Source organism: Scylla paramamosain, chromosome 12 (genome assembly GCF_035594125.1).
Source record: "Scylla paramamosain isolate STU-SP2022 chromosome 12, ASM3559412v1, whole genome shotgun sequence".
In the NCBI taxonomy this organism is placed as follows: domain Eukaryota; kingdom Metazoa; phylum Arthropoda; class Malacostraca; order Decapoda; family Portunidae; genus Scylla; species Scylla paramamosain.
This window is the reverse complement of record NC_087162.1, coordinates 436,499-460,000: the sequence shown is the minus strand read 5'-3', so window position 1 is coordinate 460,000 and position 23,502 is coordinate 436,499. Positions and strand designations below refer to the sequence as shown.

Genomic DNA, 23,502 nt, shown 5'->3' with positions numbered 1-23,502 from the left:
ATATATATATATATATATATATGGCCTCTCTCTCTCTCTCTCCTCTCTCTCTCCTCTCTCTCTCTCTCTCTCTCTCTCTCTCTCTCTCTCTTTCTGGTAATTGAGATTTCTTGGAAATAAAAACTAAAAATCCTGATAATTTACAATTACTTTTGTTGAAATTGTAATGGCACGACAGCTTCTTGTATCTTTCATCTTTCCCTGGCTCTCCAGTAACTGATCCTTAATAATTAAACCCAAGGGAACGCTTGCCCTCGCACCATCATCCTTCCCGTTCTGTGTGTTATGATTTGCCATCTAAATCTTAGTGACACAGCACAGCACCACTATTGCAGTCTTTTGTGATCTCATATATGGTGGCCGGCCTGGAAGCAACAACAGAATACAGGAAATGAGGAGCGGTACAACCGGCGTTTCCTCTCTACTTTCAATGATCAACTGGTAATGTTTTGAGTCTAAGGGGGAGTAGGGGGCGACAGAGGGACCAATAGTGCGTTGACCTCACATTCGTGACGTCATGCCTAGTCCTCTCATTATACCTCCATGGATCTTACACATATAAACTTTGTCTTACCTAATAAACACAACACTCCCTATCCTTTTCCAGTCGACATAGACAATTATTTTCATCAGCCTTTGTAACTGACGGACATCTGGAATCGCATCCTATATATTATCACAAGTAAATTCTCGGGGCAGTTATCAATATAAAAAGCAGTCGAGCTATTTTGGTTGTATTTCTCTTTATTTTCGCCAAAAGAATATGCATGATCCACAGGAAATCAATAGTCAGTTTTATGGCAATAGTAAATGTTGAAGGTGAGAGTGAAAGTATGAATGACGTAATATTTATAACATGTTGCCTTTTCATCTCACAAAACGAGCTCGCTATTTCACTTACCAGAAGGAACGAGGATTGGCTGAGCAGTGTTTAATTTTTTTTCTTAGCACTGTAGTAGGTAATGGTGGTAGTGATCAATCGTTGTTGTTGTTGTGGTTGTAATAGAAGGCAAGAGGAAACGACGAGGAGGAGGAGGAGGAGGCGGAGTAGCAGTAACACAAACTTTACTACAGACAACATTGGCCATCGTTGTAAATTACTCATATTTAAAATAAAATCTTTCTTAGTTCTAAACTTTCTCGAGTTTCGATTGATAAAATATTTGAGGACTGTTAGACAAAAATGACCCAGCATGGAGAAGGAAGGTACAGCAACAGATCAGTGGTCCCTTCCTGATCCCTCATTGGCGGGCCTCACTGTTGCTATTATTTAATATGTGATACAGAAGGCTGCTGTTTGGCTACCTCAAGATTGCCAGAGATTAGTGCTAACTCAAAGAGGCCTAACATCACATCATACTGACCATGAAAACCAATGAACTCAAACCAAACTGAAAGGATCGATACCAGTATAATATTCATCATTAGACGGCAGAAGCATAACATAACATAAGTACAAAGAGGTACGAAATAAATATAGTAATGGTATGAATTAGGATTGTTCAAAATATTCATACAAGTTTTGCATCCTTTGTAGTAGTGCAGGTTCGCAGGAATACCGCCGGTTACTATTACGCGTGTTGGTGACTGTCATAAATAAAAAGAAGCCCTTGTTCGGAGGAATATTCACAGGAAGGAGCGGGGTTTTGTAAACAAGATATTCTAAGCACGAAATGCTGTCTTCCTCGGGGAATTAAAAGTACATGAAAGGTTCTGGATAAGGATGTATTTGGAAAATCTTATCTTTGCTTCGCCTGGCCCCTGTTGAGTGGGTCGTGGGTGATGGCAACATATGCAGTGTTGGCAGCCCTGTGCTGGGCCTCATCACTGATCTGGGTGGTACATGCGTACAGTGCTTCTCTGCTTCTGCCTTCCATCTCGAGAACCATGTGAAAGGTGGAACCGGACCCAGCTGCCCTCCTCGGTTCCTCCTTCGCTTGGTGAAAGAGTGAGGGTCAGGGACGTGGTGGAGAGTGAGGTGATGCCCAGTAGAGTGGCGTCTTCAACCACAGGTCTAGGGGCTTCGCTTTGGTGGACCAAATGACAAGCAGATATTATAATATTACCCCTTTACATATTTCACGTGTCTTTGTAATTTGTTTCACAGAGAACATACACAATAAGAACATCTTGCCCATGAGAATCAGAATATCAGAACAGTCCCTCCCGTATACAGAATTGAAATCCAAGAGCAATGTTATATATATATATATATATATATATATATATATATATATATATATATATATATATATATATATATATATATATATTATATATATATATGTATATATATATATATATATATATATATATATATATATATATATATATATATATATATATATTATATATATATATATATATATATATATACAGAAGCATACAACGGAGCGGTGCCTGGTAGGACACCACAGCAAATACGTCTATTCACATGAACTCTAAATTAGTAATGTTTCATCAGTCAGCTTCATGGTCACCTATGTACAAAATTTTTTGTTCATTGCCTAACTTCCGACGTATATTACAAGTGCCACTTGAAATAATTATGAACACACACACACACACACACACACACACACACACACACACACACACACACACACACAAACACACACACACACACACACACACACACACACACAGAGAGAGCGAGAGAGAGAGAGAGAGAGAGAGAGAGAGAGAGAGAGAGAGAGAGAGAGAGAGAGAGAGAGAGAGAGAGAGAGAGAGAGAGAGAGAGAGAGAGAGAGAGAGAGAGAGAGAGAGAGAGAGAGTTTTAATGTATCATTCACACCACACATCCTGCTGCTAAATTAATTACTCTTGTACAGTCTGCGGGACTCGCCCTTATTACCACCAGTCAGTCTACAATGCTAAGTCCAATATCTTATTAAAAAAGACCTATCCAATTTCGCCTTAATACTAAGTGAGCGCTAAGGAAAAAATAGCCTAAACTTCCTAAATGGACAGGACATTTAAATTTACAGCGATACAAAAAGAAAAAAAAAAAGATAATGACGAACGAAGCCATGAGGTCCTGGACTCCGAGAGAGACGATGGCGGCGAGACAGCGACGTCCTGCACTTGCTGAAGGTAGGATGAGAGTGGCAGCCTCGCCTTGGCACCACCTGCATCTCCTCGTATTGTGCTAAGTAACGAAATTTTACTTTTCGCAGAAACGAGTTGCGATACTTTTGCCTGAGCAGCATTCGATTTGGATATTTTCCTTCTCACTTCACAAAGAATGGCAGACGCACTGATCTTAGAAAAATTAAGCACAGCCTGAACAGCAAATTGACATCTATACAATATTCAAGTGATGTGTTCTTTATAGTCAAGTACAAGAGTGTTACTTTTCCACGAGCCTAATATTTGAAGACTGAATCATTGATGAGGCACGTTTTGGTCATGACTTGATAACAAGGAAGAGAGAATATAGCTAAACCAAAGCAGAGGCTCAGCCGAAGGAAAGAGCGATAACAGGTGAGTGTGGGAAGGCTCGTCGAGTGCCTCTGGCTGATCCTCGACTCTAGGAGTCCAGGATTACTGAGCTTCGAACGCCACGTAGCCTACAAGAACCACCTGAGCCACAAGAACCACAAATACCACCTGCACCATGAAGATCACCTGAACCACATAATCATAATCTAGGCCACACAGACCACCACAACGACACACCTGGGCCAGCGGGCTCCAGGGTGACTGAGGCTGGCACAGCTTCTGGCTGCCGGGGCTCCATCCAAGCTTTTAGATGACTACACAAATGTATGTCATTTACATACGAGTGGCAATGGTGATGACAATGCTGGCAGCACTGCACATCCCTGTTGCTGGTGTTTGTGTGAACGCTTCGTCTCCACTAATTTCCAGTGGAAAAAAATAAATAAATAAATAAAAAAGAGCATCAGAAATGTTTTACTCTTTCTAATAACAAGGTGTCGTTTCGTGCTGCAGGACGAGTGATGTTCCCGGTAGTGGGGCGCAGCGCGGTGCTTGGTGCAGTGTGTCTGACGCCAGGGGTGTGCACGCTCCAGGTGGGGCCCCGCAGTGGCAGTGCTACGTGCCATCCTCAAGTGTTATTTACGGTTCCCTAATAGCTAAATGGAATCCATATTGATTATGTTGTTTTCTGCCGCAGGATCGAGTGTCGCTGCAGCATTAATTGAGGGAGTGTAGGCTCCTTCGCGGGGCCTATGAACAGGAGATAAGGGTGTATATACAATATTCTTCACATTACATTAAATATATATATATATATGTGTATGTATATATATATGTATATGTATATAATCACAGCAATATAAAACTGTTAAATTCACAACAAACTCTTAAAATAAACCTTGGAGAGCCTAGAGGAGAATGAACTGAAGCAGCAGCAGCAGTGACTGTGGCGGCGGCGAGGCGACGCAGCGAGACACACGGCCGACGGCACCAGCAAGACCGTGGGCACTGGCGCGGCGGCCCGGGGGAGGGGAGGGAGATGGGGGAGTGGAGGACGTAGGGAGTGTAACAGGAATATGCACTTAAAAAAATATATAAACAGTTCAACTTTAAGAAGTGTGAATACAAAGATGCAATAATGTGTGCGGGGTAATGAGGCAAGGTACATAAGGATCACCTCGCTCATGGCCAGGCCTAAGTTCTCCCTATGTTCGGGCAAACGCTGCCAATTGTATGAGACAAATCACTTACTATGATTCACCACCACCGTTTTCGATCACTGGATCTGTTGTGTCTGTGCCAAGAATGATGCACGCTTGATGCCGTCACACCTCGGCCTGAAGAATTTACGCCTGGCGACACGACGTGACACAATGCGACAATGAATGGCATGCATGAACAGTCTATTGGTATGGCGTTGTCTTGGCTGGGTGACCGACACGTGTCAGGCTCACCTACTCACGACGAGAGAGAGAGAGAGAGAGAGAGAGAGAGAGAGAGAGAGAGAGAGAGAGAGAGAGAGAGAGAGAGAGAGAGAGAGAGAGAGAGAGAGAGAGAGAGAGAGAGAGAGAGAGAGAGAGAGAGAGAGAGAGAGAGAGAGAGAGAGAGAGAGAGAGGAGAGGAGAGGAGAGGAGAGGAGAGAGAGAGAGAGAGAGAGAGAGAGAGAGAGAGAGAGAGAGAGAGAGAGAGAGAGAGAGAGAGAGAGAGAGAGAGAGAGAGAGAGAGAGAGAGAGAGAGAGAGAGAGAGAGAGAGAGAGAGAGAAAAAAATTTTTCTTGGGCTACTCACTAAAAAAAGAGACAAAAAGGGGTTGTATTTCAGACGTCCACGAGTGCGGAGGTCGAGGGTTGTTTGCTGGCCTGGTCTAGGGGAAAGCAGCTGACGGTGCGAATATTTTTAAGTAAATAAGATGGTTTTGTCATTTTCTCCATCATTTCTTCTTCCGTCACAAGTCTGTCCACTTTCCCCATTTCTCATTTATTTTCTCAATAGTCAAGTCTTCCTCCTCCCTTCCATCACTCTTTCCAATTTTAGTCATCTGATTAATAGTAACTAAACCTTGGAAACATAAGTAGTGGATAAATAGATGACTATATAGATAAACTTTCTGAATGCACCATTATTACTCAAAGGTAAGAAAAGATAAATGAGGAAAGGTGCAACACTAGCATCATGACAATGACTGCAATAGCAGTAGCAGCAGCATCAATAGTAGTAGTAATAGTAGTAGTAGTAGTAGTAGTAGTAGTAGTAGTAGTAAAATCAACAGTAACATTCCCTGTACGTAGAAGAGTACTCCTACCAGAAAATTAACAGAGACGGAAGAGTGGAAAATTTATCCCACTAATCAATTCATCACAACCTAGTATGGTACGAAGACTCTGAACAAACAGAAATACCTCTCTCCCATTTCTACACCACTGGATTGAGCACACACCCGCTGGCGTCCCTTTCTCAACACCAAAGAAATGAATCACATGAAAAAAAAAAGTCCGTCCCTGACGACGACACGAGGCAGCGCGAGGCACACGGTGGCCTCGAGGGGCTGACGGACGCTGAGCAGTGATCCAAGCACTCTGAGGGCTCGTCCCAAACAAACCCTCAATAGCAACCTTCCCGAGGAGTCAGTTCATTTGGCAGGTCCTCATTCTTTCCCAATTAATCTGTAGAAACTATAATTTTTTAGTTATTTTAAATATATTACATTTAATCTAATAGTTATTGCTGACGTTAGAAATACAGATGAAGCGTTTCCTCCACACAGACCATGGACAGACAGCACTGCACCGGGAGGCTGATGAAACACACGACACAGTGACGAGTGAGTGAGGTCCGAGGGTAACAGGACACAAGGGGTGGGGGGAGAGACGACAACGGGAGTCAAAAACGTACACATATACGTACACACGTACAAAAATAATTAACAGGAAACACGAGACCAGGTGCCTAATGTATTGTAGTAAAAAAACATGGATAAGTAGCAGCAGCAGCAGTATCGATGGTGATATCAGTAGGAAGTGGCAGCAGAAATCCTCTTATTTACAACACGGAGAGTGACACAGTCTCCGGAGCGACTCGACTCTAGTCAGAATCACAGTCGACATACAAAACTGCAGTACGTACGTGGGTGTTCTAAGCGACAACGCAGGGCCAAGCGACGGAGAGAGAAACTTGTGCACTAGTACATACAGTTATAACCATTAAAAATTCTCTTCAGCTGTACATTCCCGTTATGGTAAAACTAAAGTACAAAATGAGACACTGGAACCTCGAAAATGAAACAGTCGAGGCTTGCACTGGGACAAACACACACTCACACACGCAAAACTACCATTATGCTGTGTTTTATTATCTCAGAATAGCCGTGGAGCTTGAGAGTGATGGTGGGGTTGTGCTGGAGTGCGAGGAGACGGCGGCGGGGGAGGAGAGGAGGGTGGTATTTGTAGGCTATGGGTGACTAAGAATTTCATCTGAGTGGAGGCGTGAGAGCTAATGGGGTAACTGAGGTGGAGGGTTGCAGGAAAAGGAAGAGGAGGAAGGAGGACAGGAGGACAAAGGGAGACGAGGTGAGGGAGACGCCACCGTTGTCTCCCTTCCTTGGCTGCTTGTATCCGCTGTCCACCACGTGGATCTTCCAGCCCATGTTACGGTGACTGTAGCACTGTAAGGCAACACCTCCGTTACTCTTCACTAACACTTTCATCTACGGGTCCTTAATGAAAAGAAATCACATGGTTATGAATGGTATTTTTCTTTTTTATATAAGAGGGGACTGTGGCTTAGGGCAACTAAAAGGCTGAAAAGAGGCCTATATTGAAGGTACCAATCCCCAGAGTGTAGACAAAAAGGCTATTCAAATTTTGAGAAGATATTATTGGTTACGAATTGTAACAGTAACCGTGACATCAATCATTTGTGGCAAAATTATCTTACAGACTAATGTAGGAAGTTCAGTGAGGATTAATGCCCCGTGCACTGTCTATGGGGACTTAACGCCATATAGATACACTTGCCTACAACACTTCTGAGTCATGCCACTGATTCATTTTGTTTCGACATCAGATCAAGAGAAAGAGGAAGTTTGAATCAACAGTTAGCAGATACTGGTCATTGGTTTGGCTCTCTTTTTAAATACACATCCGAAAAGTGATGCTTAATAAAACATTTTCTCTGGCATTCCTTCGTGTGAATCTTAAAATTACCCTTTACGAAGTATGAAGAAAGAACTAATGCTGAGAACCACACAAGCAGGGCTGTAGTGCTGACAGCATCCTTGCACTCACCTGATAGTACACTAGGTCAGGCGTGTCCTCAGCGACGGTCCACACCAGCGAACCCGGCAGCCCGCTATCACATGACTTGTACAGCGAATCCTTGTACGTTTCGAATGTCTCGCTCTGCTGCCACATGTCCTGGCCGATGTGCTTCCACTGACACAGACTGCCCACTGAGGAGGACCCACACACACACACACACACACACACACATGCCAGTCAGAGCGCTTCACAACAAATAAGAGTTCAGCAAGGAATTTTGTCATTGTAAACATTAAAACTTGTATTGTTTCAGCCGTGGCTCACAGATACTGCTGCCACTCACCTGCCGTGGGCTCCGGCATCCTGAGTTTTGAGTAAGCCACACCAGCAAATATCCGCTCGTTCTGCTGTTCCTCTGAAGTCTTCATGTTGAAGCCACCCTCAGGCGATGACGTGATATACAGCGGGTGGTATCTGGCCAGTGCAGCAAAAAGAGTTTTTTGGTGACTTTTCTTAGTATAGCTTCAACAAGCAAGCAAATAAGTAATTGGATCAAGTAATTTGTAATTAATATCATAAGAAAGGAATATGGTACTCTATTTTCAGATTCCTTCACATCATTCAGATGTTAAGAAATATAAATACTTCTCATAAATGACATTTCACCTTTCATCTTCATATTAATAACACGAAGAAAATCCATTCCTTGTGAAACACCTGGGTACTCTGACCACCGTGACTCAGCCTCACCTCGCAATGTCGCTGTGGTCGTTGCCGCCGTGAACAGTGAAGTAGTAAGTCTGGCCACGCTCCACATAGATTTCAGGGATAAGCTTGTCTTCGATCCACCACGCGAGGTTCCATGAACGATAACCTTGCGACGGACCAGGAGGGACACATGATCATAGAGAGAAGCGATCAGTGGTATATGATTACAAATGAAAAAAAAAAAAAAAAGGAAGCTGAGTATTTTTTCCCATTTTGGTTAATTTTCGCAATGTAAGCTTGTTTGACATCATAACTGGGGTGAGGCTAACGCAATATTCATGAAGCCAATATTGCCATGATATAAGGAAATTTTTTACCGTGAGGCGAGCGAGTGACAAGCGTAAGAAACAAGAGTAAGAAACTCACTGGTGACGAGCGAGTAGCCTCTGTCGCCCCCTGTGGGACCGATGGTGGCAGTGAAATTCGTGATGGCGCGGAGGACCCGGGGCTCCCACGGGGGATAACGCGGCGACTCAGGACCCGCCCCGGGCTTTGGGTTGCACGTGTTGTCTCCCACTGATTTAAAGTCCAGCTGCACGTGATCTGAAGAACGGAGAGACATTGAGAAAGTGATGACTTCGAAGACACACATTGATCAGGATGGATAAACACTGCCTCCATTCCTCAGCTTTATTCTTCATAATGGCACGGAACGAGAAACTGAGAGAAGAGTGTACAGATAAGAGAAGCAGGAGTATTTCTTGGTAAGGAACAGACACGGGACGAGAAACGAGAAGAGTGTGAAGGTAATACAAGGAGCAGGAGTGTTTGCTGGCAAGGGACAAATGCAGGAAGGACTGAACGATATTTTCCCCAAAGAGCACATGAAGACCCACTGTCAGTGATGAAGTCCTCGTGGTAGCTGGCCTCCTTGCTGGGGCTGAGGGGGCCGATGGCGGCTATGACGGTGCGCTGCTCGGAGGCGCGGGAGATGGGGATGTCCATCGGGTCGTTGGTCTTGTAAGGACGTTCAAAGGTGATGATGGTAACGCCGTTCTTTCTTTCCCCACTAATCACGGAGGCATCATTCCGGCCGTTCACTCTCTCGTCTGGGCACACACCGATCTTTCCAGTGCACTGCAGAATGGAAAGAAAAATAAAAACATACTATTTAAATCCGCTTTAGGTTTAAATGCCAAAACGCATGTCTTCTAGATTCATCCGTTTTGTAATGAAAGGCTTGCAGTCATTTATTGTTCATGTTGTATTTGGTAAGATTTTTTTTCTTTTTCCCGCCAGTGAGCTCACCTGCTTCTTGGCCGTGACGGTGTAGTCGATGGCATGAAAGGAACCGTCGTCGTGATCGTAATACGCTATGACGATGTCGCTGTTCAGCATCTGCGGTCTGTGTGGGAGAGATTTGAAGATGTAAACAAGGTGTGAGGAAAAGATGAAGAGGAAAGGAGAGATGAAGGGAGAATGGGAGAGAGGAGAGGAGAGGAGAGGAGAGGAGAGGAGAGGAGAGGAAGATCGAACACATCAAAAGTCATATATGGTCAAATACTCATTCATTTCAAACATGAAACAAAAACCCAAACTGAGCGTCACCCTTCCCAGTTAGCCAGGGTGGTGGAAAACATATGAACACACACAAGGAGGCACTGTAATTACCTGACACTGTTCGGGGAGAGGCCGAAAGCTATGTACTCGTCTTCGCCCATCACCGCTGTCAGACGCACGTGCACCTCCTCCTCCCTGGCCTGCCACTCCACCTGCAGGTGAGGACTCAGCTGCCTGCAGTTTCCAAATTCCGGTGGCGCGATGTGAGACTGTCATCGTCCAGACAGCACAGTGGTAAGGACGTCCAGGTGCAGAGAAAGAATGCGAAAGAGGGGAAGAGAACGAAATAAAAATTAGACAACAGATCCCTAGCACACAGGCTTTTGTTTATTTATTTATTTTTTTTAAATACATATAAATACACAGCCTGCACTGGCTGAGCAGTCCCAGCCGGTAACAAATGCTTATTTAATACTCTGAGCAACCTTTGATCTGCCTTACTGTCTGAGTTTAGTGATGCTGTTTATGACTGTGTGTGTGTGTGTGTGTGTGTGTGTGTGTGTGTGTGTGTGTGTGTGTGTGTGTGTGTGTGTGTGTGTATTCATGGTTGTTCAGATAACTAAATAAACAATATATACATACATATATATATATATATATATATATATATATATATATATATATATATATATATATATATATATATATATATATATATATATATATATATATATATATATATATATATATATATATATATATATATATATACGCACAAAAGAATGTAAGCATGAATTCGACAAGCTTACTGAAACGCAACAGTAGGGAATGAAATTGTTAGACACTGACCTACACGACATAACGAATGTCAAAAATATCAAATAACAGCAATATTCCTACGAGAGCACAATATCTCTATGGCAATCTGCATCAAATAGTATAATAAAGGAACTGGAAGGACACAGAGGAGGATATCATGTAATCTATGTATAAATGTCGGTGTAGAAAGATAACAAGATCTCTAAAACACCTAGAGTTGAAACCTTCAGGCAGAGCGGGTGAAGTGGGACACGAGAATAGCAACAAGGAAGAGGGAGAAAGGATCGCTGGGGTGTTGCTGCCCTGCCCGCGACTTACCGTGGTGCGGGTGTTGCCAGCGGCGCAGGGGTGGTGCCGCCTCTGACCCAGCTCTGGTACACTACTCTGGTGGTGTTAGTCTACAAGGACCAGGGGAAGGGCGCTAACGACGGAGAGAGAGAGAGAGAGAGAGAGAGAGAGAGAGAGAGAGAGAGAGAGAGAGAGAGAGAGAGAGAGAGAGAGAGAGAGAGAGAGAGAGAGAGAGAGAGAGAGTGGGGAGACAGACAGGCGGATAGACCGATCGACAGACAGACAGACAAACATATATAGAGATAGGCAGACGGACAGTAAAGAAGGAGGTTAAGCGTAATGGAGAAAGTGTTGCACAGGCGGGAGAGAGAATACCGAGAGGAATGTGGAATGTGTTAGGAGAAAATAATGTACAAAATCCGTGACGAGTGTAGCCTAAGAAAATAACTCGTATTTGTGCAGTCACGTATGAGAGGCAAGAGGCAGAAGGAGGAAGACGAGGAGGAGGAAGCGAGGAATGTTACGTAATGCAAACAAAAGGGTAAACAAGAGGTAAACAAAGTAAGGAAGGGTAGGAAAAAGGTTAGGAGGGTTGAAATATGAGGAGGGAGCGAAACAGGACTAAAAGACTGAATCATATCCCACTAAAATATCACCTAAAACCAAATGTTAAGAACGTAAACAATTGAAAATACAGAGAACCATGCAAGGAAACAAATTAAATCATGTACATGCTAAGAGAATTAAATCAATGTTAGAAAAAACAAACAAATAAAAGCAAATATACTAAACACTAGACGAGCATGCAGGTTATGGAAACTAGGAAAATGTAAAATAGGAAGCTGGCAACTCAACATGGGGGTGTGGTCATGCTCGGAAGGGGAGTGGGGGAGGAGTGAGGACGGAGAGGGAGGGGAGGGATGTGGGAGGGGAGGGATGAGGGACGGGAGGTGGAGGGGGAGGAGGACTGTGGTAAGGAGGGGAAGAGGAGGAGAATGGTGATACTGACACTGAATAAACATGGATAAAATTAATAAATCTCAAAGTAAAAAAAATACACAAAACTTTTCTTTAAGAGAAAACAGGAAGAGGTAGAAATAGAGAAGCACATCTGTAAGGGAACTGTAGCAGCTTTGGAGCGAACACGGAAAGGGGAAAGCAGATGAGGTCATGAGGAAGAAACGTGGAGTTCATGTCTACTTATTAAAACTGGTGATACTGGAAAATGATTACGAGATGGAATAAAAGGACAAGCATCATGTTTTGTTGACGTGAAAGATGTCGAGAAATGATCACCCGTTATAAACGAAAAGAAACCTAATTAATTTCTCGAACATTTCTGGACAAGATTACATAATCTGTCACATAGCTTGTGCTGTGCAGCCTTTCACGTGCCTTCCTTTCTTTGTGGTAAAACCCTGACACGCACACTTGCTGCACTGGGCGCCCGAGTGGACGTTGACGGACACACTTTCACTATCAGTGTCTTGAATAAGTTAGTGTCTGTTATGTGTGTGTTTTTTCTTTCTTTTTTTTTTTTTTAATTTTCGTCTTCGCTTGTTTATTATCATCTTGGCAAAAACTGAAAACGAAAAAAAAAAAAAATATGCAGAGGTAATGACTGTCCATCTCAGGCCCATTAGCACTGAGTCAATCTGTTCAGCCCGTGATCGCCGCCAGTGGGCGTCGTCTGCCTTTTTGCTTACCGTTGTCGCATCGCCGTTCCGCTGCGGCGCCGCGACCACCAGTGACTGTAAGTGTGACTATAATGACTCACAAATAATTCACACATAAGTGATCAATGTGAAATCTGCACTGCAATATTATGTGGTTTTCACCGTCGACTCTGATTGTTACTTGACGCCTTTCAATCTAGAAGGCAGACGTTTTCTCACAGCCTCTGAATACACTGGAAATTTGGTATCTTTCCTTCGTCTTGTTACAACTTTATTTTTGTACGTAGTCTCTAATTTATGGTCCACTCTCAATATAAATAAAATGTAAAACTTTAATTAAAAAAAAAAATCCTTTTGCACTCGTAAAACTTCCTGAAATCCTGCAGTAATACATCCAACGCTGTTCATGAATAAAGTGAGGATACGGTCTGTGTTAGTGTCACAAGTCATGCATATGGTCCACACTTCTCTTTCTTCAGGAAACTCAACACATTGCCTCTTGGTAACTACCATGTTTTTTCTTGTGAATCATTCCGGACCACCACAGGAACTGTATCAGACGTGACGCACAGCCCAAATAATGAACTACATCCTACTAGCTTCCTTCCTAATGTGACACTGGCTGGTCGCCTTGCAGATTATCGAAGGTACTTACATGAAAATTAATTTGAGAATAAGTATGTGTGGAGGAATAGACGTGAAAATTTCTTAGTGTAGTGAACATGAAAAATGAAAACTGCGGAATAGGTAAAGATGGAAAGATGAAACAAAGCAGCAGAGAAGAAAGAGAAGGGAGTGAAAGGCTGCGGGAGTGTTACAGGAGGCCAGTGGGGAGAGGGGGGAGAGCCACGAGGATGAGGAGGAGGAGACAGAGGGTGAGATGAGAGGCGGGAGGGAGGGGGGAGGAGGCACCACCCGTGTTGGGAGAGTGAGGGCCAGACCCGGAGCTAGAGCCTGCCTGTGGAGCAAGACCAGATTGAGAGTCAGTCGGGGCACCAGAGCGGGGGGAGGAAGGGGCAAGGGCATTCATCTCTTCCTCGCTCGGGGGCGCTTGTGGCACTCCCGCGGGCTGGTACGCGTCCCGCTGGTCGCTGCGGTAGGCCTCTAGCAGGTCCTCCAGCTGGCAGTGACAACCAAGGATGTGAGGGATCAGCAACGACCATACGGAAAGAAAAACAAAATTAAGCCTACATGAACGGCGAAGTTGTGAAAGGCTCCAACGCGTCCAGTTGGGGGCGAGGCATGCGGCGTGCACACACTGACCAACACAACAAAAGTCAGCTATCTCAAAGCAAATCAATATTAGCCGAAGCAAATCAATAAAACACATACAAATAATCATATAAAAAATCATAAGGTAGGTGTGGACGCATGCGCAGTGGACGGTGTGTGGTGACAACTTACTTGTCCCGTCTCGCCCGAGTACCACCAGTGGGGCTGCGAACAAAGAAGCCACGTAAGACGGTGTTCCGCTCCTCCTCCGCAGCGCTGCCAGGGCCTCGAGGTGGCGCCCGAGCAGTGCTCAACCCGCCTGCATCCTTCTCTCATTCAGTGCCATGAAATTTCCTGCTTGACGCAACCCTCCACTTCACTTGCAAGTTTCTTTTTAGATACAACGGAACACAAGCCGTAAAACAAGTCTTTTCCGGGCAGGGCGGGTTGAGCACCACCTTCAAGGGTTCACCGTTCTTGCTAGCAGTACTAGGTACTTAACGTCTAGCCTATTAAGAATGTAACACTAAAACATATCAAAATAAGGTACTCAGATAAAATGCTGCCACAACTTATTTCAAACTGTAACTGTGAGCCTAGACTGTCTACCAAAACGTAAACAAACACTGTCTAGGTAGCCTGGCAGTGGCCGGATCCTCATCGCACGGGTGGGACCACAAGATGGACATGCAGGTCAAGTAGTCAGAAGGTAAAGCACGTTGACAAATAGACTGAAAAAGAAGCCCCTGCGAGACTGCACGAGACAGTATTAATGGGACGCCACACTAACAAAAGAGGAGAGAACGAGGAATGGAGAAAAAAGAGACAGGTGATACAAAACAGATGGGAGGCAAGAGCAAATCACTCCAGCAGCTGTCATCAGCAGCTACTTACTCAGCTACACCACCACCAGCCTCACTCACACGCAAAAAGGGTCACTTTAAAAAAATAGGGAAAAAGGTATTTACACTTATATTTACAACTTGAGGACGCCTGTTGAGGATTAAATAGATCATTTTAATATGGCATTAGAGCCAGCGAAGTGTGCTGGGTACTAGGATCATATAGATGAAGGGTGAGAGGACCGATGAACACACCTTGCCCCAGGAGTGATCTACATCTAATACAAGCATGCTCGCCTCTCTCGTCTGGTGTATCTTCAGCGTCACTCAAGAAGTCAGCCATTTCATCTTTTTGAATTGTCGAGGTTCCATCAGCATTGGGAGTGTTCACCAAAAAGGGGAAAAATTCGTAGAGAAAAAGCGATCACATTACATGATATACTTGTATTCAAGAAGGTGGAGTTTTTAGATACCGCAGCGACCTCCTGAACACACACACACACACACAAACACACACACACACACACACACACACACACACACACACACACACACACACACACACACACACACGCACGCACTACAAATTTTACTGCAAACAGATCGCATACCTAAATTCTAGATATAAAAAAAAAATTCCTTTCACCGAGTAACGATGGAATCTCCACTAAACCGTATTCTTCATTGTAGCGCTGTTTGGGTCCAAGGTTAGGCTGAACTGCACAGAGGGAAGCCCAGAGACACCGTTTCCTGTCTAACTTTTGGCCGTGAGGTAATAAGCTTCAAAACACAAACAAACTGCGGTCTTCGAGTTTGTGTCAATAATCTGATGCGTTTAAATTCTTACTAACTATTCTCCAGAATTTGAGGTTAGTGAAATAAATAAGCTACCACTACACCAGATAGTGTTCTTGAAAATTAAGTTAGAAAATGACAACATAATATATCACATGATGCCGAAGACTTTATAATGAGAAAACTTCCGAGTCAAATTCGCGATATGAAGAGCTTACGGAGGCATCGTTCTTGCCAGCTAGTGCACAAACCATGTATTGCATTGATCATTCAAAAATACTTGTAGAAGTAAAATTTGGGTCGAGACTCCTGAAGAGGGTGACGGACTCAAGAAGGCGACGCAGGAGGACAAGGACGGCAGGTTGTAACTGTGTTTACCTTGATGCGCGTCTGGCCGAGGGCGGGAGGAACCCAGAGGTCGTCGGCAGGAGGAATCTGGACGTGACCGAAGTTATGCTTGTAGGCGACGCACCAGACAGCGAGGTAGTCTATGTCATACACCGTCAGGTTCTCCGGCAGCTGTAGCTCGATGTCTTCTCCCTCATAGGCTCGTAAGACATCCAGGCTGAAAGACAAGGGATTGCTGTACAAATCTGTAATAAATGGGAAGTATTCTTTTCGGTATCCTACTTAATGGTGAGTTTCTGTGTCTTAGTGGACTGAAAAAATATACTGTACTTTCCTAGGAACTAGTTGTCCACAACAGGCAAAAGGCAAAAGACTAGGCTGGTTAAACAATTTTCTTTTTGCAAGAGAGGTTCTGGCCTAGGGTTACAAAAATGCAGAAAAAGCCCACTAAAAAACAGCCTACTGAATTAATTGCACGTCATATGTGTAGCTACAATTACAATACTGTAAATTATCTTTTATGTTTCGCTTTCTTCTTTCTCTTTCTTCACATTCTTTCCTTATCCTTTCCCTTCCCTTCTCATCCTTATTCTCTCTTCTGTATCTGACTCCTAAAAACTTTCGCGGATTCGCTTCATTGCCGACATCTGCCCCCTTTCATTTCTCGGTCTCCCCTCGTGCCCCTCCTTCCCTTCTTCTCGTCTGTCTACATATCATACCATATCAGGGCTGGGGGATCTCCATGTTTCCCCTTCTGACACCCTTCTTTGCTCTCACTTCACTGACTCTCTCTCTCTCTCCTCTCTCTCTCTCTCTCTCTCTCTCTCTCTCTCTCTCTCTCTCTCTCTCTCTCTCTCTCTCTCTCTCTCTCGCTCGCTCGCTCGCTCTTGCTCGCTCTCGCTCTTTCACACCCTTCACCTGCCCATCTCATTGGGAATCTTGTGGCCCATGGGATCTGGGTCGGTTCCCTTCCCCACCCAGAAGTAAGCGTCGGGCCCCTTGCCGTCGTAGTGCAGGTTGGGGATATAGAAGGTCCTCGCGTCTAGAATGGTGATGTTCCCGGAGCGCAGCTGGTGGGCAAGCCGCTGGAACTCCGGTAAGACTCTTTTCCTCGGGGGTTCAAGGTCACTAGGGATGTGCACGTGGCCGTAGTTGATCTGTGTGTGCAAGTACGGTATGTGTTATGTGTGTATGTGTGTATGTATGTGTGTGTGTGTGTGTGTGTGTGTGTGTGTGTGTGTGTGTGTGTGTGTGTGTGTGTGTGTGTGTGTGTGTGTGTGTGTGTGTGTGTAGTGAATGGTTGGTTGGGGTCTTAGAGTGATTTTGTCTCTAAGCTTATGTTGAAATTAATGGAATGAGTTCCTAAGTTACAGTAGTTAGTGATTATGATGATGATGATGATAATAATATGGGTGACGGTGATGGTGAGAATGATAATAATAATAATAATAATAACAATAATAATAATAATGATAGAAATAATAATAATAATAATAATAATAATAATAATAATAATAATAATAATAATAATAATAATAATAAAATAATAATAATAATAATAATAATAATAATAATAATAACAATAATAATAATAATAATAATAACAATAATAATAATAATAATAATAATAATAATAATAATAATAATAATAATAATAATAATAATAATAATAATAATAATAATAACGATATCAACAAAAACAAAAACAAAAACAACAACAACAACAACAACAACAATAGAAGCGACACAGCTCTGAGTGTTCCCGGACAAAACCAAAAGATTCTTAACCATATTCTCTACGTCAATAAATAAACAAACAAACAAACAAACCAGAAAACAAATACATACATAAATAAAATAAAACAAAATAAGCAAGTCACAACACAGTAAACTCTAAAGAAAAAATTTACTTGATGTGTTCATCCGATTGGAATTAAAAACAAAATGAAATAAAACAACACAAAAACATTACCATCAAGAGATAAAGAGAGAGGGAAACTTACACCGCACTAATACAAATACAATCAGAGCTAAATAAATCTTATATGCAATACATGTCTTCTCTTGCTCAGATTACGCAATAAATCTTCTTTTACTATTGAACACTTTTTTTTTTTTTTTTTTGTTGTTGTTTTGCGGGAAAGACAGCGAAGTGGGTTGAGATCAGTACGAGGCAAGGACTGCAGCCTGCGCGCGGCTCAGGTCACCCAAGGTCACCAAGGGAGGGGGCACGGGAGAGGGGGGATGCGGGCCAGCTTGTGTTATTGAGCGGTGCCGTTGAGGTAGGCTGCCAGGGGTGGGGGAGCAGAGGACTGGGGCACAGGGAGGCGCCTGCACACACCAACTATTGCCACCACCGCTATCACTACCACTACTGCCGGTGTGGCTAAATATTTCTCAATGGCAACAGAAAAGCGTGTATCCTCGGTCACTACTACTACTAATACTACTACTGCTGCTGCTGCTGCTGCTGCTGCTGCTGCTGCTGCTGTTGCTGTTGCTGCTGCTACTACTACTACTATTACTACTACTACTACTACTACTACTACTACTACTATATTTATGCATCTTTTCTTATTTTCTTGTGTTCGTATGTACTACTACTACTACTACTACTACTACAAGTACTACAACTACTATTACTACTATTACTACTACTACTACTACTACTACTACTACTACTATTACTATTACTACTACTACTACTATTACTACTACTACTACTACTACAAGTACTACAACTACTATTACTACTACTACTACTACTACTACTACTACTACTACTACTACTACTAATAATAATAATAATAATAATAATAATAATATTTCACCACATTCTATCTTTCATAACACAATAACCACCACTTCTACTTCTACTACTACTACTACTACTACTACTACTACTACTACTACTACTGTTGCTACTGCTGCCGTTGTCATCAAAACCACCATCATCACCAATGCAGCCATCACTAATATCGCCACAATAACCAAAGTGCACAAAATCTGTTAGTTGTTTTCAATCTCATCGTCAACACCAGAGAGAGAGAGAGAGAGAGAGAGAGACAAACGGAGAGACAAAATGGCGAGGCGACAAGAGAGAGAGAGAGAGAGAGAGAGAGAGAGAGAGAGAGAGAGAGAGAGAGAGAGAGAGAGAGAGAGAGAGAGAGAGAGAGAGAGAGAGAGAGAAAGGTAAGGGGAGACCAGAGACGGAGGGAGGGAGAGAAGGTAAGGAAGAGGGGAAGGGAGGAGGGTTAGGACGTAGCAAGATGGCAGCGGCGGGAACGTTGGAGGGAAACTAGGCCGAAGAGAGGGAGGGAGAGGGAGGGAGAGGAAGGAAGAGGGAGGGAGAAGACGGAAGTGGTGAGGCTCCCGGTGAAGGTTGCATAAGAAGGAGTCGGTCTTGTCTTGTCTTGTTCTGATGCTTCTGGTCTTTCTAGTCTTTCTCCATCTGACAATGCCACGTCAATCCCTTTGCTTTTAAGCTGCTGCCCTCCTTGGAAATTCCCGGTCTGTTTGTCTGTCTGATTTTTTGTGTGTCTGTCTCCGTATATGTGGCTCTCTCTCTCTCTCTCTCTCTCTCTCTCTCTCTCTCTCTCTCTCTCTCTCTCTCTCTCTCTCTCTCTCATCTGTTTTTATATGAAGTCTATGAAGAGCTCAAACAATTCAGTAATGCTCACACAGGAACACATCATTAAACAAGAAATATTAATGCGGCCACGCAATAGACTTGCCGAAGTGACAAAACCAACCCGTGTTAAATAAGCAACGCTAACTTAAAGACAACTCAATGGATAGCGAAAAATTACCCTAAAACCAAAACTTCAGTAGACCAGATGGATCGGAGACGCTTGAGTAGTGAAATGTGAGGCGTGGAATCCTAAGACTTTAACCGCACTCACGCTTTCCCTTGCCACCCTTTTCCTCCCGCTCCCTCGCATCCAAGCATCCAAAGTTCATCTCTCATGGGAAGGCAAAAATACAGAAACTGGAAGAAAACATACAGTACTAAGACAGTGAAGGTAACAGAGGCAGGGAGAGCAGACTGCGATCCAATCCAGGATATTTCCGCGCAGTTCCTCTCCTGCAGGATAGCGCTACTGAGGTCCGGAATGTAATATGTCATCACAAGAAATTGCTGCCATGTTGGTGTGAGTAGTGGCCCGCCCGCACCGCTCCTTTGCTTAATTAGACCACAGAGGGCGCGGCAGAGGAGGGGAACAGCTGAATAAATTGCCGACTTTCCCCCTCCCTTTTGCCCCCTCTCAAGCAACACATCGGCGCGCAGAGGGGCGGAACCTTCATCCATGATGTCATGCAGAAACTGACCAATGGAGTCCTGGTGTTGTAGGTAGGCGTGCACCGCCGCCTGGCTTGCTGGAGTTGTAGCCAATGAGAGGAGCAGCTCAGTAAACGCCCCACCCCTTTTGGCCATCGACCCGGCGGCCAGGGTGGCGGAGGCGGCGACGGTAATAATTCCAAAGTTGTGTTGTCTTTGCGCACAGCGAAGCCAGAATACAAACGTAATCACATTAGTTACTCCGAGAGACGGCTTGGTGTTGAAATATGATTGAGGCAGCTTTGGGGAAGCTGTTTTTTGTCGGCGCCTGAGTGTGTATGGCGGTGGAAGTTCCCCGGAGTGGCGGTGGTTGTGCGCGGCTGCGGGACTAACGAGAGAGAGAGAGAGAGAGAGAGAGAGAGAGAGAGAGAGAGAGAGAGAGAGAGAGAGAGAGAGAGAGAGAGAGAGAGAGAGAGAGAGAGAGAGAGAGAGAGAGAGAGAGATACGACTGACTCCATATCAAGACCTCTCTATTGATCCCCACCACCATTGTATTACAGATATTCCAGAAAACACGGCACACGGGCACACAGCAACACACGGCACACGGGAACACAGCAGTAGTACGTGGGCCTCGCCTCGTGTCTCACGGCTCTCCTACATAACACAGGAAGGAAGAAAACATCGACGCATGAAGACACAAGGAACAGTCCCATAAAAGCAATATAATACCAATGTAGATCGAGAGAAAAAGAAAACCTAAGATTGAGTAACATTGCTACTACTAATAAGATCACAGCAGAATAGAGAAACAGCTTTACAGGGGCCACTGAAAAGTATTTGTGAGTTAAGATAGGTTGTGTTAAATAAATGGTGACATGCGCTACATAAGGTTATATTGCTATTTGTAAAGATACGTATGCATGTCATTGTTCATTGGTCAGATTTACCTTATCACAAACACGGCTTTTCTCTGCCTCTCTCTGTCTCTCGTGACGTGTAATGGATGAATCTAGTATATGCAATTCTTATTATAGTAGACATGTAGAATTTTCGTGACGTTTTCATAAAAGAAAAAAAAAAAAAAAGGGGGACAAGTTTGCTTATTAATTGCAATAAGTCAAATCGATACAAATTAATAGCATCAATGGTTACGTGTCATCAACGCCTCTCTCACTCTGTTCCCCCTTCATTGTACAAGACAAGGACACTACCATCAATTATTTAACAAAGCAAAGTACGTTTCGCATTCATCCTGATAACAAAAAAGTAATAATAATTAACACTTCCAAATCAGGTGTAATTAGGTAAAAGTTTCCAGACAATCATTAATATTTTTTTTAACTGCAATACTTTTGTCTGCATGTCCGTCTGCCTGTCTGTCTGTTTGTCTGTGTGCCTGTCTATGTCTGTCTATGTCTGTCTGTCTTCTCTCTCTCTCTCTCTCTCTCTCTCTCTCTCTCTCTCTCTCTCTCTCTCTCTCTCTCTCTCTCTCTCTCTCTCTCTCTCTCTCTCTCTCTCTCTCTCTCCCAGGACTAACTCTCGTCTCCCCACTTGTATCCAAAAGAGAAGGAAGGCGTAGTCGAGAAAACCATCTGGTGCTTCTTTAGTTTCTGGGAGAGTTTAAACTTTGCATGAATGAGGCGCGAGGGGCAAAGCCACGGTGAGAACAAGCCACAGGTGCGGGGCGCTAGTCGCGACAAATCAGATTGGCGGAAGTGTAATGGCATAACCCGAATCTTTCGTTACCTACCGTCACTGGGATACTGTGGTTTTTTTCCTACGTAGTATTTTATGGCAACGATGTACTTCTTGTTAGTATACTTCATGGAACACTTAGTACAGACTTTATGATTTTAGAGTGAATGTAACCCGGTGAGGAAAAAAAAATGTTGGACCAATGCGACGTGAGATTAAAAAGTAATAAAAGCAATGCGTCGATTTTTACAGGATTATGAGAGAGAGAGAGAGAGAGAGAGAGAGAGAGAGAGAGAGAGAGAGAGAGAGAGAGAGAGAGAGAGAGAGAGAGAGAGAAAGTCGATACGTGACGCAGCCTGGCGTACCTCCCTAATCTCACCCCTTCCCTCCCTCTTCCCTAAACCAGCATGCATACCTACACTCACTGTCCCCGCGCCTTGCTCCCTGCAACCCACCATTCACCCTTAACTCCTACTACTACTACACTAATCCCCCTCCTCACAGTATGCCTCCTCCTCCTCCTCCTCCTCCTCCTCCTCCTCCTCCTCCTCCTCCTCCTCCTAGCACACATTATCGAGTCTTAATGATTCCCGCTCATGGCTGAGTGAACTAATAAACATTTGCTTGTCTTGTGTTCCGCGATAAACAAAGGAAGTTTACGTACACGCAGGTTTCAAGCATGCCGGCGTACTCTCTTACATTCACACACACACACACACACACACACACACACACACACACACACACACACACACACACACACACACACACACACGCGGGACACCTGAACATCCATTTTGAAGCCTCAGCGATCTTTCAAACTGTCATGGAGGTATATTATAATGTTAAGATTCCCGAACGCTATTTTTCCCCTGCCTCCGTTACGCTGCCGAGGTCAGCGCTTCCACAGTCACTTTGACGCCAAACTGGTTCAGTAATATGGACCATATTCTGAAACACTTCTGCCTGCATTTCAATTACATTTTCATTACATTCATTACATTCAAAAGGCTCTAAATGAAGATATACGGGATCTTATTTTTTTTTTTATGGTTGTAGTGACAGATTAACAAAATTTTCTGTATTATTTACAGAAGAAGCCCTCTTGAAGACCCTGTTAATCACCTTTGTGGCCCTGGGAAATAGTTGTGATGAGAGAGCAAAGCGTTTCTGAATGCCGACGTATGAGATGTGCCGCCGCCCCGCCGCCATTGTGCTGAAGGTGACGCGACAAACAGATGAGCAGCGCGGGATGGGGATGTCGCCGCCACCTCCAGCATAAAGATCCCGAGCAATGGATATATTCAGGGATAGTGACACCCTTAACCCCTGTGAGCTACCCCAGGCCTCGGGAATATGCATGCACACACACACACACACACACACACACACACACACACACACACACGTTTTTATTCGCCGGTATCACAGATGAGACTGTTCTCCATTCAGTGTTAAAGAGAATAAGAAAACTATGTGCTGTGGAACCTGTTGCTGGTTAGGTTGAGTCAGGGCCTAGAATGTCGCTGCCTTTTGCTTTTGTCTTTTCCGTGGCAACCTTTCAAACGAATCCTGTCAGTC

At 43.9% G+C, this 23,502-nt stretch overlaps 1 protein-coding gene across 4 annotated transcripts in view; it reads right to left on the bottom strand.

The window, feature by feature from the left end:
- Nucleotides 1-4,503: 4,503 nt before the first annotated feature.
- Nucleotides 4,504-23,502, bottom strand: part of LOC135105491 (protein Skeletor, isoforms B/C-like) — a 123,433-nt gene continuing 104,434 nt past the window's right edge. For 3 of the 4 annotated variants that reach the window (XM_064013625.1, XM_064013623.1, XM_064013622.1), the window contains 11 exons: nt 16,863-17,101; nt 15,975-16,161; nt 14,152-14,184; nt 10,076-10,233; nt 9,713-9,809; nt 9,301-9,541; nt 8,831-9,007; nt 8,447-8,582; nt 8,040-8,170; nt 7,724-7,887; nt 4,504-7,101 (listed from right to left, as the gene is read on the bottom strand). In XM_064013625.1, the coding sequence (XP_063869695.1) occupies nt 6,907-7,101; nt 7,724-7,887; nt 8,040-8,170; nt 8,447-8,582; nt 8,831-9,007; nt 9,301-9,541; nt 9,713-9,809; nt 10,076-10,233; nt 14,152-14,184; nt 15,975-16,161; nt 16,863-17,101 (1,758 nt within the window). In that variant the 3' untranslated portion in view covers nt 4,504-6,906. The remainder of the gene's footprint in view (nt 7,102-7,723; nt 7,888-8,039; nt 8,171-8,446; nt 8,583-8,830; nt 9,008-9,300; nt 9,542-9,712; nt 9,810-10,075; nt 10,234-14,151; nt 14,185-15,974; nt 16,162-16,862; nt 17,102-23,502) is intronic. The other variant, XM_064013624.1, reaches the window with a different exon arrangement.